At 38.6% G+C, this 16,848-nt stretch overlaps 1 protein-coding gene across 6 annotated transcripts in view; it reads right to left on the reverse strand.

Annotated features, from left to right (window-relative positions):
* The window catches only part of HDAC9 (histone deacetylase 9), a 453,421-nt gene that overhangs the window by 213,333 nt on the left and 223,240 nt on the right, over window positions 1-16,848 (reverse strand). For 3 of the 6 annotated variants that reach the window (XM_041418228.1, XM_041418227.1, XM_041418223.1), the window contains 4 exons: window positions 8,550-8,791; window positions 7,467-7,617; window positions 5,250-5,376; window positions 3,258-3,379 (listed from right to left, as the gene is read on the reverse strand). In XM_041418228.1, coding sequence (XP_041274162.1) covers window positions 3,258-3,379; window positions 5,250-5,376; window positions 7,467-7,617; window positions 8,550-8,791 — 642 coding nt within the window. The remainder of the gene's footprint in view (window positions 1-3,257; window positions 3,380-5,249; window positions 5,377-7,466; window positions 7,618-8,549; window positions 8,792-16,848) is intronic. The other 3 variants (XM_041418222.1, XM_041418226.1, XM_041418224.1) reach the window with 3 other exon arrangements.

Below are 16,848 nucleotides of genomic sequence, written 5' to 3' on the forward strand. Positions count from 1 at the left end.
GTACACAGCTCCCATCAGAGCTCTTAAAACAGTCAGTATGAATTTCAAAAGTGTTCAGTAATAAGGAGGTATTTTCAAAACTCTCTGGGTAATTTAGACACATTAGTCTCATTGAAAGTTAATGAGCCATGTGCTGCTCAGGCTTTTGGGTGCTTGCAAAAAACACATTACAACTAGTAACCATGGTGCAAGTTTTGGGGATTTTAAAAATTTGATCTTATGCTGTTTACACTAAATTCTGCTCGTAGCTACAGATGTGTAGCTTCTCATGGTGTATTTATCTATATCCAGTGAAGCAATAGCTCCCCTTGCTCTGCTCTTTTCAAAGTCTGTCAACACCAAGCATCTGAATGCAGCTGTGCAAAGAGTTGCATATCCTGGCCTCTAGCCCCTAGGACAGTCCCAATCCTCCATGCAGCTAAACTTTCTGAAGCCCGCTGCTGACAACTTCTGCTGCATCTTGTACAGAAAGGAATAATCCACATCACTGAGATTTGTTGAGTAACCACAGTCACTGCACTAGGACGTTAACTGTGGTACCTAAACACTGACAGAGCAGGAGTCTTAGGTCTTTCCCTAGTTATCTAAGTATTCCACCATTCTAGATACTAGAAGAGTAAAAGCTGCAGAAAATATTTTCCTTTGTACCGTTCTTTCTGAGTTAATTTTTAGAAGGTTAAAAAGAAGATGTCACTTCAGGACTAATTAAGAAAAGATTAAATGGATTACTGAACAAAAAAGTAAGCAAGCAAAATTCATGATTTACCATGCCTGTGTGACACTTGGTGCTCCCTTAGCACTGAAAAACACATTAGGATGTCAGGGAAGAATCATTCAGCTTTGTTTCCCATTAAATCTGATCTCAGAGTACCTGATTCAATCAGAATTATCTTACAAGAGCATTTTAACAAAGTTGAAGAAGAGAAATATACCTCTGTATCTTCTATTATAAATATTTTTTAAAAAAAAGTAACCTAAAAATCAAAACAAAGCTGTAATTAAAAGTCACAACAGGTATTCTTTTCTTAAGGCTGAAAGGAATGTGGGGTCTGCTTTCATATGAATTGCTGACTTCACGCAGGTTCAGCACCACAGAGGGTTTGCCAGGAGCCAGTGGCAATAAGAGTTCATAGCCTAAAGGGAAGGAAAAGAGGTTCACCCCTCATGGCAAAGGTCAGATTTCTGCAGGCTTACAGCCTGTCCATATACATGAGTGTTCGTGGGACATCTTTGTCTAGTAAGGTCCCATGAGGATGACACAGGCTCCACAATGTCCCCTCTGCCTGGAGGATGGCCCTATAGGCACCCAGATCAGTTTAGGGTCATTTGACTTGTGTCGATTTGGTTCCTGTTGCTTTTACACTCAACCTGATGAACAATCATTGAAAACTTTGTGGGGATGTTGCTAAGACTGGAATTAAACATCTCTAGCACACAGAGAGATTGGATGTGTAAACAGGATATTAACAGTTGCTATTTTCACGGATATGGAGACATATCAAATATCCTCTGTTGATAACATACAACATGCTGTACACTTCATTTATATTTGCTTATCAGAATCACTATGTCAATGTCATAGAAACGTTTATATTAATGATTATATTAGTATTTGTCTATTTGTTCTGTAGATATCTTTTCAGAGAGTCATCATGTCCTTTGTTCAATTTTGGAACTGATGCACTTCATGCCCAAATATTTGGAATAACATATAGAAAACATCTGGATTTAATTATATTATAGTCCTCTTATGCAGACAATGGGAATTGAATTAAGGAATATTTTTAAACCCCCACAGAGATATAAAAGTATTAGCAGCTGCACCAGAACTTTACTGTTACAAAGTTTGAAAATGTTTTGTTTTACAGATCAACAGGCTGACACATCATAAATATCAATCATAATGTTTAAGATACATAAACATGGAAGAAAAATTAAAGCTTGCATTTCAAATACATGCAGATGAATTCACAGCATTTAAATGTAGAATCTATCATTTTGTTCAAAAAATGAAAACACACAGTCTATTGGCATAGAAAATATATGTTATACAGTGGTATTAAGCAGAGAACCACATAAGGGTTTATTACGTTGAACAGCCTGAACAAGATTTTATAGAATCTTGTTATATTGCCACCATATTGTACAAAGAGTAATTCAGCTAGAATAAATTAGCATTTTGCTTTTCATGCTTCCATTGCTTTGAAAACATTTGGGGATATAATATGAGCTTAGAGAGTCTGCCCCAAAGTATTAGATACAGGCTGGATTTTCTCTCTGAATATCTTCTGGTTCCAAATGCCACTTCTTTTCAAGTCAGTTTTGCAGTTAGTTTTCAATCTCCCAGTGGCAAAATCGCATTCAAAGGCTGTTAGCACAGTAGGGGGTCAGACTTTCTCTCTGAACGTAACTATATCACTCAACAGCAGACTCATGCAATAAGCGGTCTAATGTTTTCTTTTCCTTTTTCCCCCCTCCTCTGAGTGTCTCCCTGCATTCCGGGATACCAGTCACTGCACCAAGGTCCTGAGGCAACAGCCACACGGACTCCACTGCCATTCTAGCTTTCTTTATGGTGCAGAAAAAGCTAAGTCTACAGTTCACCTGCTGTCAAGATAATATATTCAACTGTTAGAGCTTCTAAAATATTCTAAAACCTTCAAAAGAACATTTTCTATGTGTCAGAAGACATGCAAAATGGACACAGCACAGTGCTAGTATTCCCAAGGTCACAGGTTCGATCCCTGTATGGGCTATTCACTGAAATGTGGAACTCCATGATCCTTCTGGGTCTCTTCCAGCTCAGAATATTCTATGATATGTGAAACTCTGGCAATCAATAACACAAAATATAATATTAATCTGATTTATCCTCTTCCCATGATTTCCCCTCAAAATGCCCTGAAAAACATTGTCTAAAAGCAGAATACCATCTGAAGATACTTTATCCACCAAGCAGGGCAGAGAGAGTTATTAAAGCCAGAAGAAAATAAAGATCCATGAAATGATGATCTGTTTAGAAACAAAATGTATCAGAACTGAAGCCCGCATTAACTGTCAGCACTAGGAAACACCGACTCTTGGTACCACATGGCCAGGCTGACCTTGGAAACATGCAGTCTGGAACTTTGAACTTACTCATAGTACCATCTTGAACTTATGGAATATGATATATGCCTTGCTGAGGGACAGCCTGGTTAAAATAAAGGGTGGGAGAATTGCTGGGCAAGGGGCTCGAATAAACAACGCTAACTCACCCGTTTTACGAAGTGGAAAATCATCCTTAGCATCCTGTGCTCCTGGTAAAGTATATTTGTATGGTGGCGAGGCCCCACTCAGGGGTGGAGAGCTTTGATCCAGTGAGGTATGGTGGGCAGCCCTGCAGCAGACACAGAGGTCACAAATTAGCTGTCACTGAGGTGACCAGCAGTAACTATCCACACATGTTGTACACGTCTCAGCTGTGTTTATGTTCTTGTTCGTATGTGTGCACAAACCACAGGCTCATGTAACCAATTTCACTCTTACAGTAAGTGATGGAACTCCTTGGGATTCCCAAAAGTGCATTTTTTGCACTCCCTACAGAAGTCACATAGGATAAGATTCATGTTGATCTACAGACAGGGTCTGTCTCTTGTTTGGGGAATTGACCATTTCAGGTGGTTGCTTTTTAATATGAATCAGCTGACACAGAGCAAAAGCCATTTAAGGCTTGTTTATCATGTACAAATAGATGTGTATTGATCAAGCCTTCTCTGTCAAAATTTGGGGGATTTTCAGGGCAGGAGGGCAGAAATATTGAATTGTTATCTCTTGGATACCCCCCTCCCCAAAATTCTTTAGCAGACAAGGTAATTGAAACCTTGACTTTAAGTACAATTTGTAAATTTTGTGAACACACCACTCTGCAGCACATAGCATTCATGTCAGCAGAGAAACTTCAAGCTGAAGAGTGCTTTCTGAGAATTGCTGGATGAAAGAAATATTGTGGGCAGAGATTTCTGAACAACTGTAGAAATTGCATCATGTGGCTCAGAAACAGGGGTTGGGTTTTTTGCTTTTTGTTTGTTGAAGAGGGGGTTTGGTTGATTTTTTTATTCTAGAGGGAGAGAGGGAAAGGAGAAAAAACTTTCAAACTTTGTGTTTATCTAAATATTATTTGACTTGGCCTTTTACAGAATCTCCTTGTCTTTCCAACACAGTGTGGTTAATCAATAATATGTCTCTGTCATGAGAGGAAGTACTACTTTCTGTAGTGTAGCAGAAGGCATCCTCTGCAGAGCTCCTCATACTCAGTCATATGAAGCTCAGATTACTAGTCCAGAAATCTTACATAGTCAAAAGACGTTTACACATTATTTGGAAGGAAAAAAATAATTAATTACTGCATCTCCACCAAACACAATGTAACTATATATTAAATCATTTTACCAAAATGCTCTGCTTAGCTCAGAATGCAAACTCCAAGGGCCAACCTTCAGCAATTCTTTTTAAAAAGAATAAGTAAAAGATGGAAATCTAGTGTATCATATGCATTTCTGTTTGTCCTATTGAAGGTCAATGCTGGCATGACATTGAAGTCTTTCAGAAACACAGATGGAGTTCATCTTGCTGGATTCATTTATGTGGGGAATAAAAACTGCAAAACTGTAAACTCTTAACATGTCAATAGACCATTTGAAGGACTCAACAGAATTACTTGCTACCATGGTCTATGCAGATTCTCGTCAAGGCCAAGTTATCATAAGAATATGCTGTTTGGATACTAAAATCCATGAGTCAGAAGGGTTAAATGACTACAGTCTTTCTCAAAACCCTTGTGAATTACTAACACCATTCAAGCAACTTCACTGGAAGCAAAGCAGCATCTCTTCAAGAGGAAATGTTTCGTGATTGATTCAAAATCCAAGTAATTCAAACACAAAGTTGTTCGAACATTTGGAAAAATGACAGGTATAGTTGTAAAATTTGTGATAGCAACATATATAGATGCTACAGATGAAGCAGCTGAAATAAAAACAATTATACAGATTTTTGAGAGAGTCTTGTTCTGTACAGCTCTCATCACTGAACACCAAATACTCCTCAGTTCAACAGAAATATAACGCTTCTGGCTTTTCTCTAATCTTTGAGTTGAACTTCTGCCTTGCTCTGGAGGCAGACTCTCAACACCCCTGCTGGAAAAGCATTCTGCCAAGTTTTAGCTGATACCTCAAGGAGACAAGGAAGCAGCTTAATACTGAACATACGTGTACCAGAGCTTGGGGTGACGGTTCATGGAATGATTCTTCCCATTTGCTGGAGAGTCTTTTGTAGCTGATTTACTTAACAGGAACTCTTGAAGTTTCTGCTTCACTTCTGTACTGGCCACTGCCCCTAAGAAACACAGAGCTAAATGCATCTTATCTTAACTTTAAAAAAAATTACCTTTTAAAAGAAAACAAACCCCAAAACAGAGTCTGTGTCTTATTGCTGGAAGTTTTGTAAACTATAAACTAGCTATGAGTAGAAAAAGTCAAAATGAGATAACATTTGGATTAAATGCTTGTCTGTGGAAGCCTGAAGCTGGCCATGACCCAAAAATCCAGTGAAGTCATAAGGAATATTTCAACAGTAGATGAGGCCATTTATCCAGGGCCAGATGTATCTAAAGAATTTAAATTATTTCCTGATAATTTCCAACAATCCAAATACAAAACCAACAATAGAACTAAAGACAGTAACAAAAGGTCACTTTGAGTTTTCAGTAATGAATTTTTTTGCTTTTAATAAAGTAGTAGTAGTAGTAACACAGCAAAATTGTCCTCTGAACACTGCCTTGGTTATAAACAGAACACTGCAGAAAGAGCCAGCAGTGAGGCTTTTAATTGGAGCCCCTCAAGAGCCTCTACGTGCGAAGTCTGGAAGACAGGAGACACTGCATTTTGAACTCTCTTGGTGGCCAGCTCAAAAGAGAACAAAAAGTAGAGCATGTCATTGTAAAGTTAAACTGCCAATTCAAGCCTGCAGCATGGGACATGATTCTTTACTCATAGCCAAAATAGTGTTCATTGAGGGGAAAAAAAAGTATGAAAAAAAAAAATATTTTGGTGTTCCACAATCAGTGACAAAAAAAGGGATGAAACCTCATTTCTTTCAAAGGTGCAGCACTATTTGATACTCTAAGTATTTGGTTACCCAGCCCTGACATACCACAGCTGAGATGCTGAGCATGTCCCTTGTGACCCATTGCCCACAAAATACCTCTACTACTGCTCTGCTTCATACCCTGGCTCCCCTGCCCACACCTCCCTTCCCTCCTCTACTCATTAAAAAGATAATCACCACCAACAAACTCTGGGGCTGGGGCTGGGCCTGGAGGGGTCACAAGTTTCTTGGCTGGCTGTTACATCCTGAACAGCCACCCAGCAAGCTCAAATTGAGAAGGGAACCATTGAGGTCACATCTCTGCTCTTCCTCTGGCAGGAGCACTAATAAAGCCTAACTGCTCATATGGAGGCTGATTTTTTTTTTGTACTACTTAGAGGAACCTTTCGTTCCTGCAGTTTCCACACCCTCACATTTCTAGGTCTGTAAGATGGAAATTTTTTTATGGGCTCATTGTTCTTCAAAGAACTAGAAGCACCATGGACACCTTAATTTCTAAAGCCTACAACGTGGTATACCTACAGCTCTTGAAGTGATATCTTTTTCCAACCAAGGAAAAAAAAGCTCTTTTCTTCTTCAGTCTTTTTCAGTTAATTCTTGTACTCATTTAGTAGGGCAAGTAACAGTGTCTGTTTCCGGCAGCTTCATTTTGAATAGCTTCACCCTGTACTTCAACCTGATTTTCCAACTGACCTCATTAAAGAGAATTATTTGTATCTGTCTCCCTCTAGTGAGCACCAAATCCTAACAAACTTTTATAGTTATTTTCTTTATAGCTGTATGTAAACTAGAGAAAACTCTTGGTTACGCCTCAAGAAATGTCATCAAGAACAAACATAAGACAGTTTGAAAAAGTCCTAGCACAATATTTAGAAGTTCATCCTAAGATATTCTTGAATATATAATTTTATTTTCAGTCTTGAAACAAATCTCAGCAACTAATTTAATTTTTTGTTGTTTTGTAGTGTTTTCTGTATTGAGAAATAAGTTCTTCAGAAAGTTCTCGTGTGAAGCTTTATGCTTTCAAATTTTCTCTTTTTTTTATACAAAGAGCTTGACTCTTGAGATGCATATCTACGAGTCTGTCAAACTGTGCTTTCCTGCAGTCTTCCAAGTCTGCACACAAACCAGAAATGTGTTTCTGTAGGTGCAGTGGGTGGCCCTGCCCTTCTCAAAGCACAGTCTTGACTTCTCGACCTGCGTATTTCACACAGGAATAGGCTTCCTTCAGGTTCCTGTTCATAGTTCATTTTGGCTGGGAGAATGCAAAGGGGAATAGATTCGTTTCTTATTAGGATTCATGGTACATTGGCTCTTACTTTCTCGTCCTCTTTCTTTGCCTCGGAGGGGAGGAAGCTGCTGCTCCCTGCGATGCCTCTCCAGTTCCTGCTCTTGTCTTTGCTGCTCCAGTTTCTGCTCTTTTTCAAGGAGTTCTTGCTGTTGTTTAATGGCTAGTAGTTCCTGTTGTAACTTGCACAGAACAAAAAGACATGAGAAAGTGCAGTTTGCAATGTTTTCTAGGTCAGTCCAGGTTAAAACAACCCCCTTGAGTAACTGAGGACCAGTGCTTGCTTTTATGCTTACACTTCTTTTCATCTTTTAACTGACTTTTAAGCGGCACAGTGCATTACTGGCTGTCACCAAATTGAACTCTAGTGTCAGGTAGCAGCCTGCTGCTCTGGTTTCACTTCTTTCTCTTTTGGCAAAGATGCCTGGAAACTTCAGACTGTTCATTGCCTGTGCATCACCCAACTCTGGTTGCTGTGCTCTGCAACATTTGTCAGCTCTGTCGAGTGGAAGCTTAGTGCAGCAGCACAATGGCAAGTAGATAAGAGGGAAAAAATGAAATGAAAGGCAAGATCATAAATTCCCAGTCAAAATCCATTATAGCAATCCTGCCATAGTTCATACAATCCTATAAATAATTTTCTTTTTGTATTATACAAGGCAGCTCAAAGAGTGAAAACACAACACTATCGGGGTCTGCCTCCATTTTACAAATGCAAAAATTATGCCCTTGCCTATCAATTTGATTTGGGGTCAAACTCAAACAGTAGTCCAAAAAAGAAGTCTTTTAATATACGGAAAAGAGTATATACCGAAAACCAGGTGTATTGAAGTTCAGCTGAAAATCCAGGTGGTGAAATAGGTAGTTCGATCTTTTGAGGATGTGGTGGCTTCATGAGCTCAATGATTCTCACAGTATTGCCTTGGTCTGCTGTGAGCAAGTCACTGCCAGCAGTTTTGCTTTAGAAGGCTTTTATCACCCCAATACCGAGAAAAGAGCACTCAAACACCATCTCTCAGTCACAGCAAACTATTCAGGCATGTTCCCTTTCTGTGTCTGCTTAAGCATATTGACTTTGCAGATAAAGTAAGGGATAAATGAAAAATGTTGCTACCTTAATGTGCTCCTGGAGCTGGGCCTGATGCTGGCGGGTCAGGTTTTCATGCTGCTTCTGGAACTCTGCAATGAGCAGCTGTTTCTGAATCTGCTGCTGCTGCTGGATCAGGAGCAGCTCCTGCTGTAGCTGCTTTTCGCGCATAATCGGGTCCACCATGGGAACCATCATCCTGAGATCCGTTCGCAAGTCTAATGGTGAGATCGGCTCCAGGCCCACAGGAACCTCCGACTTCACATCCACTGTGGGAAGAAAACAACAAAATGTAGACATATTAAATATAACAGGAGAAGGAGAATAGAGATCATTCCTACAGGGAAAAAGACCTGTTTCACTCAAAGACTGCTTCAATGTACTGACCTTTCAAAACATTTAATGCAATCTATGCTGTATGCAATCTTCAGCACTTCCTTTCCATTCTCTGTGAAAATACTCCCAAATTAATATTCTGCTAAACAGGTTAACACACGACCCAGGTTCTAAAACCATGTCATAGCCCAGTGGAGCAATATTTAGTGAAAATCTCCTAGGCACTATTGATGCTACACAATAAACACTCAGGGCACTTGCTCAGCATAAGATGAAAATGTTGCAGTTCACACTGCACTGCAAGAGATTTTGCAAAGCTAATGTGTAGATTTTTCTCAGAATACTGTTACACATGAAAAGCTACTCAGTGCTACATGGCTACTGCATATAAATATACCTGGCAAACACAGAGGAATAACACATAACATGGGGAAATAATTTGACACACAAAGTGAGAAGTTTTAATACAGCCTTTGTGAAAGTGACCAGTATGCATAGCACACTATATATGGCCACTAAGAATATTAATTACTTCGATTTGTTGTAGCAATGTTATAAATTCTTAATCCAGCATTAAAGTACTTGATGGAGGATCCTGTATTTTCTATCTCCTAATTTAATTCAAAGGGACTACAAGGCAGAAGAACAGAGTGATTTGATCACTTCCACTACAATATTTGTAAAACTGTGGTTTTCCCATCAAGTGAAGAGAGTGAGTGTCTTTAACTATTTCAAAAGAACAAAAGACTAACAAGCAGCATATCTACAGGAGGAAAATAAACAGCAGCAGAAGTTCTCTGCTAAAGCCCAGCAGTTCTGATTCCCTCCACAAGAGGACAGTGAAACACAAACACATTCACCCCAGTTCCCATTCCTCCTCTATCTTCACTGGAAAATAAGATTATTAACTGAAAACAAACATGCTGTCGGAAATGACTCGGGAACAAGATTTTAAGCATATTTTCTCCTTTTTCTCTGCTGCAGCTGTATTTGTTTCCAAGGAGAAATCCAAAATGAAATAGAAATATTCTAGTAAGCAGTGACAGCAAAATTGGAGCAGTAAAAGTTGAAACTGCAGCAAATGGAGAGGACTGAATTCTAACAGTATGATCATTAGTAAAATGATCTATTAGTAAAAGATTTTATAAAAATAAGAGAAAAGGCATAACATCTTTTCTACTGATTGCACTTTTATTCTCAAAATTCTGAAAACACACTTTTCTGGGCTCTTTTTTTTAAAATCCTAATAACTGTGATTGTAAACCTTGCAGCATAATTTGGCTTCTTAACCCACTATCCCAACAGAATGATTGTGTCTAAGTGCTTACTTTTGTTCTGAGACTAATCACTAAATTATAAAAAATCACCTTTAACTTACAAAAACTGCTCTTGATTATAAATAATTGCCACCGACCAAGAGAAACGGACAGGCAAACCCCCAGCCTTTCATCCCATTTATTCAGCAGCAATCCACATTCCATTTGTCTAGACTAAATATAGCCACGTTTATACAAGAAATCAATAGTGCTTGCAGAGAGCAGAGCAAAGACATGAATATTTCATCAAACCCGGATAGAAATGGCAATCAGCAAACTGACAGCAAACCGTGTAGGCTGACTGGCCCGCCAGATAAGTCTCCTGTACTTGGACAATGGCTCATTGCCTGCAAGTCACAATCTTATCATCAGCACTCTTCTATTTTTAACATTAATTGCATTGTAGGTGACAAAGGTTTATCAGGTTTAAAGGGGAGAGATGGATTTTCTTACATCTTCTGTGACAGGATAATAAGCCTTACTAGGAGCAGTAACTGGAGCTCAGCAAACCCTGCAGGGTCTGGTTCACAATAGTGTTTGCAAACTGAGCCCCGCAGGGTTTGCTTCACAATAGTGTTTGCAAACTGAACCCTGCAGCTTATTTTCCAGATACTAGCTGAAAATCAACCTCTGCAGATCTGCACGGTGATTCAGGCTGATTATACTTCCCATCTTGGACCAGCATCGCGTTTCTTCATTTTCAGAGAACGTAGCATGAGGGCAGGCCTTCAGATTTTTTTAACAATGGAAATTCCCTTTCACTATTAGTAAAATCTGCAACTGAAACCAGGCTGTTTGGTAAGCTACACATTTTCTAGAATTTTCACACACTCGAATAATAAATCTAGCACTGGAATATCTACTTCACCAAGCTGACCTTAACCTCATTCCTTAATGTGTGGGAAAAAAAGGTATTAGGGTAGTTCTAGACTTAAATCCATAGAAACCAATACATAATATTTAATATAATTTCAGTGCCAATGTTTACTGACAAATAAACACAAACATTTATTTTCTGTCATAAATATTGCTAACAGAAAGGTTGCCACCAATACTTCTAATAACTGCTGACATAGCAAATATTAACTTTTAGGGTTAATCACTGTCTTAAAACTGAACTAAGTAGTAGTCAACCTCATCAGTGAAATTATTTTAAACAAGTAACTGTAAGATCACCAATCAAACTGAATGGTTTGCTACTGTCTGTTTCACAGTCCTAATGCCACAGGCCCTTTACATTCTTACTCGTTACTAGCTGACAAGAAAGACACAAAGCTGTTCTGTGGAGCTACGTCAGCGTGGAAAATGTGTAATGGAGAAGAGAATTAGAATCAGTGTCTTTAAAAGCTTTGACTTTTAGCTGAAGCATCTTCCCTTCATCACCACACCACTGCAATTTTAAGTCTCTGGAGAGCAAAGGTGATGCAGAATGATTACTCTCATTGGGGCTTTTTATGTTTTTTAACCCCCTCTACACAAATATATATATATTCTACAGGTAAAAAATTAATGTCCTAATCAATGCCCTCAACTTCATACATTGCAAGGAGCCATGGGATACAGGATCTAAGCAACAGAGTTCATAAAAATACTAGACAAAGAAGGAAAGGGATTGATAATGAAAGCAAACATTAATCAGAGTTTGGTAAAGGCTAACTTCACTTATTCTTCAGTATTTTCATATCACCAATGGAGTAAAGCTGTAGCAGGCACGGTTCAGACCCTGTCCTCAACTCTCTCCACTGCAGTCCACAGCAGATCCTTCCCAACAGCTCTGCCAACTACATAGCAAGCCTGGGATTCCTCTCTAAGGTTAAATAAAGACAAACTCTCTGAGCTCAAGTCAGCTGCGGTGAATACAACAGTAGGCTGCAGAATATTAACTAAAAACGTTCCTGAAAGCTCTGTGATTCCAGGAAATATGCCAAAATTTGAGTAGAAAAATATTTAATTGTCAGTTACAACACATTGCAAAAGGCATATGTATTTATTTTTCCTATAAATACTCAATTGCCTTTATCTTGAAACATAACAACAAAAATAGTCTCAAAAGAGTGTCCATATCAATTATACTCCATAGATGGCACTTCCCACAGGGCTTTTGAAATTCTGTGGAAAGAAAATAAGACACTTGAAAAATGGCATGCTTGTTGAGTGATTTAGATGCTTGGAGCATGTGTAAAAAGAGGCAAAGGAGCTTGGTTTAACCCTCAGGCTTTGCATTTTGAAACCATTCCTTACAATGGAACACTGAAAAACTTTTAAGTCTTCCACTAAGAGATGGCATTTCAATCTCTGTTTCTGGTGACTGGTTTCAATTCCAAATCTTCCAAATCACAAATGCTAAAAGGAAACATCAGAAAATAAAACAGCCTGCTTTCTTACCACCATCTCCCAAGATTTGCAATATTCCTTTTTTTTGTTGGCAGTTACCTTTCTTGGCAAACATTTCTGCCACCTTTAAATCCAGGAATTGAAACAAGGAATGCTGTCATCAGCTGAACAGTCATCATTCCTGACTTGAGATGCAATCAAGAAGAATTCCAGTCAACTTGCTTATAGACCATCTTGTCTAGTACATTTATGATTCTTACATAAGAGGAACTGTGTGGAATGCTGGGACTGCAGGGATCCAAGTTAACCTTTTCCCAAAGGAAAGTCTCAGTTACACTGTTGGGCTGGGACAGTAAAAAAGGCTCGAGACAAGAACAGGGCACAAAGCTGGTGAGCCTCCTTCTCCTGCCTTGGTTGTTCAAGGCAGACTTATACAGAAGAAGCAGTTAAGGTTTATAAAGTAAACAAGGAAGACTACAGAAGTTGGAACACTAAAATAAAACTACATCTGACAAAAGACGACAAGCTTCTCCAACCAGCAGTATTTGGTAATAAAAACATATTCCTGAAAACACACAAAACCCAAGTAAAATCTAGAAGAACCAGTATGAAAAGAAATAGCCACACCTTACCAGAGAGAATCTTAGTGAAGTATTACAAATAAAAGAGAGTTCATACCAGTGCTACTCTTTTGAACTATGCTCTACAAAAAAGAGCCCAAAGTTATTGTTAACTTGTACAGTACTTTACATAGTTTTGATATGCTTTTCATAAAATGAAAAAAAAAAAAAACAGAATAATTTTGCACATTTTAGTGTAAAGGAAACTGGCTCCATTTGGTCTCTCCATATAAAGAAATTAAAAACACTTATTGCAGAATTAGCCATCAGTCAGTCATGACAACCAGAGCACTAAGAAATTTATAAGAAAGAGCCCTAAATGCTGAGAATAGTGGAAGATGCATCCCCTCACCAAAAAAGATAAATACTTTAAATTTACTCTACAATTTAAACCTAGAATTTCTTTAGCCAGACTTATGTGCCAACTCATTCAGGACTTGAAAAGCACAGATACCTGAAAAGCTATAACAGTGTCTTTGAAGCAGATTGAAAAAAATCTTTGAAAAGTCTGAAAAGATTAAATACTGTAGGAGGCTGAAAGTTTCAGGGATAAAGAACAGAGGGTAAGAGGGAAATTTTGGCAGCCATGTGAACCACAAAGTAACTGGCAGGAGATGGGACAGAGAAGGAATAGCCAGGCAATAAGACATGAGCAGAGGATGAAACACAGGAAAAGGAGTTAAATTTCTGCTCTGAGAAGCTGCATTAGAGGGACACAGCTCACACTGTAATCTAAGAGCAGCCCTGGCACAGTGATAAGGTGGCAGGGAGGCCACAGTGTAAATAAAGAGCTAACACTGGAGCGATGTGTCCATGGTGAGGATGCTGGGAAAGAGAGCAAAGTGGTTTTGAATAGCCATGACTAAAGAGGACTGAGACTGGCACGAAAACTGCCATTGAACAGCAATTGTTCAGTGTTCAAGAGTGCAGAAAATGCCCTAATCTGGAGCCTGTTCCCTGGAGGAGAGGTGGCTGGCAGCTTCCTGGGGGAAGAGGTGCCACAGCAAGACCTGCGTGGCAGACAGCAGGAACAAGAAGCTGAAATGTTAAGAATAAATAGTGACATCAGAAGTACAAGTCAGATGATCAATAAACTGTGAAAGGTTAGGTTACCTCCCATGGGATGCTTTTATCATTTCAGCTCTGGTAGCTAAAGTCTTGTACCTCTATTCTCAGCTGGCATAATCTGTCATTCCTCTGTTAACTTCAATATAGGCAAAGTTTCTTTATGCCACCTGAGAAGCTAGATGCAGAGAGAGCCTCCCTCAAGAGAACAGGGATGAAAGAAGACAACCTTCAGAGCATCTCATTTTAGCATGAGGACAAAAGCATCCAGATTTAGGATGACACCTCTAGAACTTTTTTGCAATATATAAAATCAGCAGTTTCTTTCTCCACTCTCTCAGTTACGTTGGAGAGTGCATCAAAGTGAAAAAGGTGTCACCTATATTTCACTGGATGTTATTAAATGTTTTTGACTCATTATATATCCTCAATCTTACACTGGATTTTGGTTGTCATGGGCAAGGAAAGTAGAAAAATTACAAATGAAAATGGAAAATTTCTTTCAAAGGTAGCACAATAACTTTTTTTTGGCAGTTAAGTACTCAACTGCATTTTGCAGTTTTTAAATTTCCTCACTTGGAAAAAAAAAAAAGGCAAGAAATTAAGACACATTTCAGAACAGAGAAAGTATTTTCCAGAGTTATTTTCTTGGATTATCTCTCAAGGGTCAGTAATTATTTTAAAAAGTACTATCACTGAATCAGAAGTATAAGTGAACTGTCAAACTTGATGAGGCACTCAATTCAGTTTATAGTATTAAGGAGAAGTGTAATAAATTAAACTAGAAAAGTATTCCCCTTTGTTCAGAAAAAAGGGATCTTATCATGATTATACCTTTTTCCTATTTCTTTTAAGTGTTTGCATACATGTCATAATGAGAAGTAAAATAAATGCAAACAGCGATCTAGGCTTTGATTTAGCATACTCTTATTTCCCCAGGGCCTGGAAAGGAAGCTCAAACAACCACAAAGTTCTAAAATATCAGTGAGAGGCCTTGAAATACCAACATTGAAGTTACAGTTAGCTGGCTTTTGTAAAAAATCAAAGGCTTTATTATATTGATTTACTAAAATCAGATTCCTTCTCTCCAAATAGGCTTTTGAATCAAACACTTGTAACAAGCACAAACATAAATGCCATTTGTTATCTCCAGAAAATTTTTAAATGTTAGTGTTTGTTGTTTCTTCTATACTGAATACATGAGTGAAAGTTCCACTTATGAGCCTGCCAGAGTTCATGCAAATATCAGACCAACCACTTTGTCACACGAATAAAGGCAAATGTGCCCAGTAAATCACATCAGAACATGAAACACTTTTAAACTCAAACCTGGGATGATCTGTTATCAAGAAATCCAAGCTGAGCTATATTTGGGGTTCTGAGTTACTTTATTTATATTTCACCTAGAAGAACCCTTACATACACATTTCTCTACACCCATAAGCACACAGGCATATCTCCACTTTCCAGAATAAGCCTTTTTGATATAAGGAACATGAATACCCTAAATTCTAGATACTACTGCTGCAGGCAAGATAAAAACAGGACAAAGATAAATGCATATATAGTTAAAATGTATAATTTGTATGTAACTTTATTCTCAGTTCCAAAATCTATGAAATACTGATGATTCCGTTAGATAATGATAATAAATCAGTGTTAGTTATGGAATGAGGTTAACCAATTAGACACTAATGTGCCCTCTGCATGGTATCCATGCACAAAAAATGTCAGGGAAGAAAGTAAAACAGCATTCTTTTGGCTGTGGATCTTCTGTGCAAAAATCAGTATCACTGCTAGTGAGAGCACTGTGAAGATACCAACTCAAGTAGAGTTTGGCAGAACCATCTAACTGATTAAAGAAATATCTAGAGGTACAATGTCTCCAAGTCAGCAAGTACCACCAGCTTATCAGTATCTTCCAGTCACTTCAGTATAAACTTAAAATTAACTATTTGAATTGAAAGCATATGTGACATAACTGTGTCTGTGCACTTGCATACATACACAATTCTTGCATCATATCCTGAAATGCTAAGAAAAATCATGGAGCAGACATGGTGCAAAAGGTTCCTCTCACCTCCCTTTTAAAAACACCTATAATGATTAATGCCACACCCACATGAGAAAGGCGATGTTTTCAATTGAATCAGTATCATTCCACATAAAAAGACAGTGTACCAAGTCCCCCAGGTTGCTAGGGATGACTGAAAGAGCACCATGGAAGGTTCTAGAGACCTGCAGTGTTTGCCTCATCACTGATCTGGAAGCAATACGAGGCTGCTACAAAGGGTACCAAATACATCCGGAACTTAGGATTTCACTTACTTTTCTTTCATCTCTTCTCCACCCGTGAATGCTGCAGGCACATTTGTGACACTGTTGAATTTACACTTGCTGAATAATTCACAGCAATGAGGCTACCACTATTCTAATCTCAAGGTGATGACAGAGAGAGAGGAGAGGGGGAAAAAGCTCTTCCTTGAAGTGAGGTATCAAAACAGCTACCATTTGGGCATGCCAGCAGGTATGTCCTGAAGTATCATAGGACAGCATGCTCCAAGCAAATAAGACAGTGGGTGGAGGTTTGCTGAACAAGTATCCCCAAATAGCGTTGCTATTTCAGGGGTGTGACAGCCAGTGCTCTAAACAAAA

This window comes from Onychostruthus taczanowskii, unplaced genomic scaffold, assembly GCF_017590055.1.
Source record: "Onychostruthus taczanowskii isolate IOZ18803 unplaced genomic scaffold, ASM1759005v1 scaffold59, whole genome shotgun sequence".
Lineage (NCBI taxonomy): Eukaryota > Metazoa > Chordata > Aves > Passeriformes > Passeridae > Onychostruthus > Onychostruthus taczanowskii.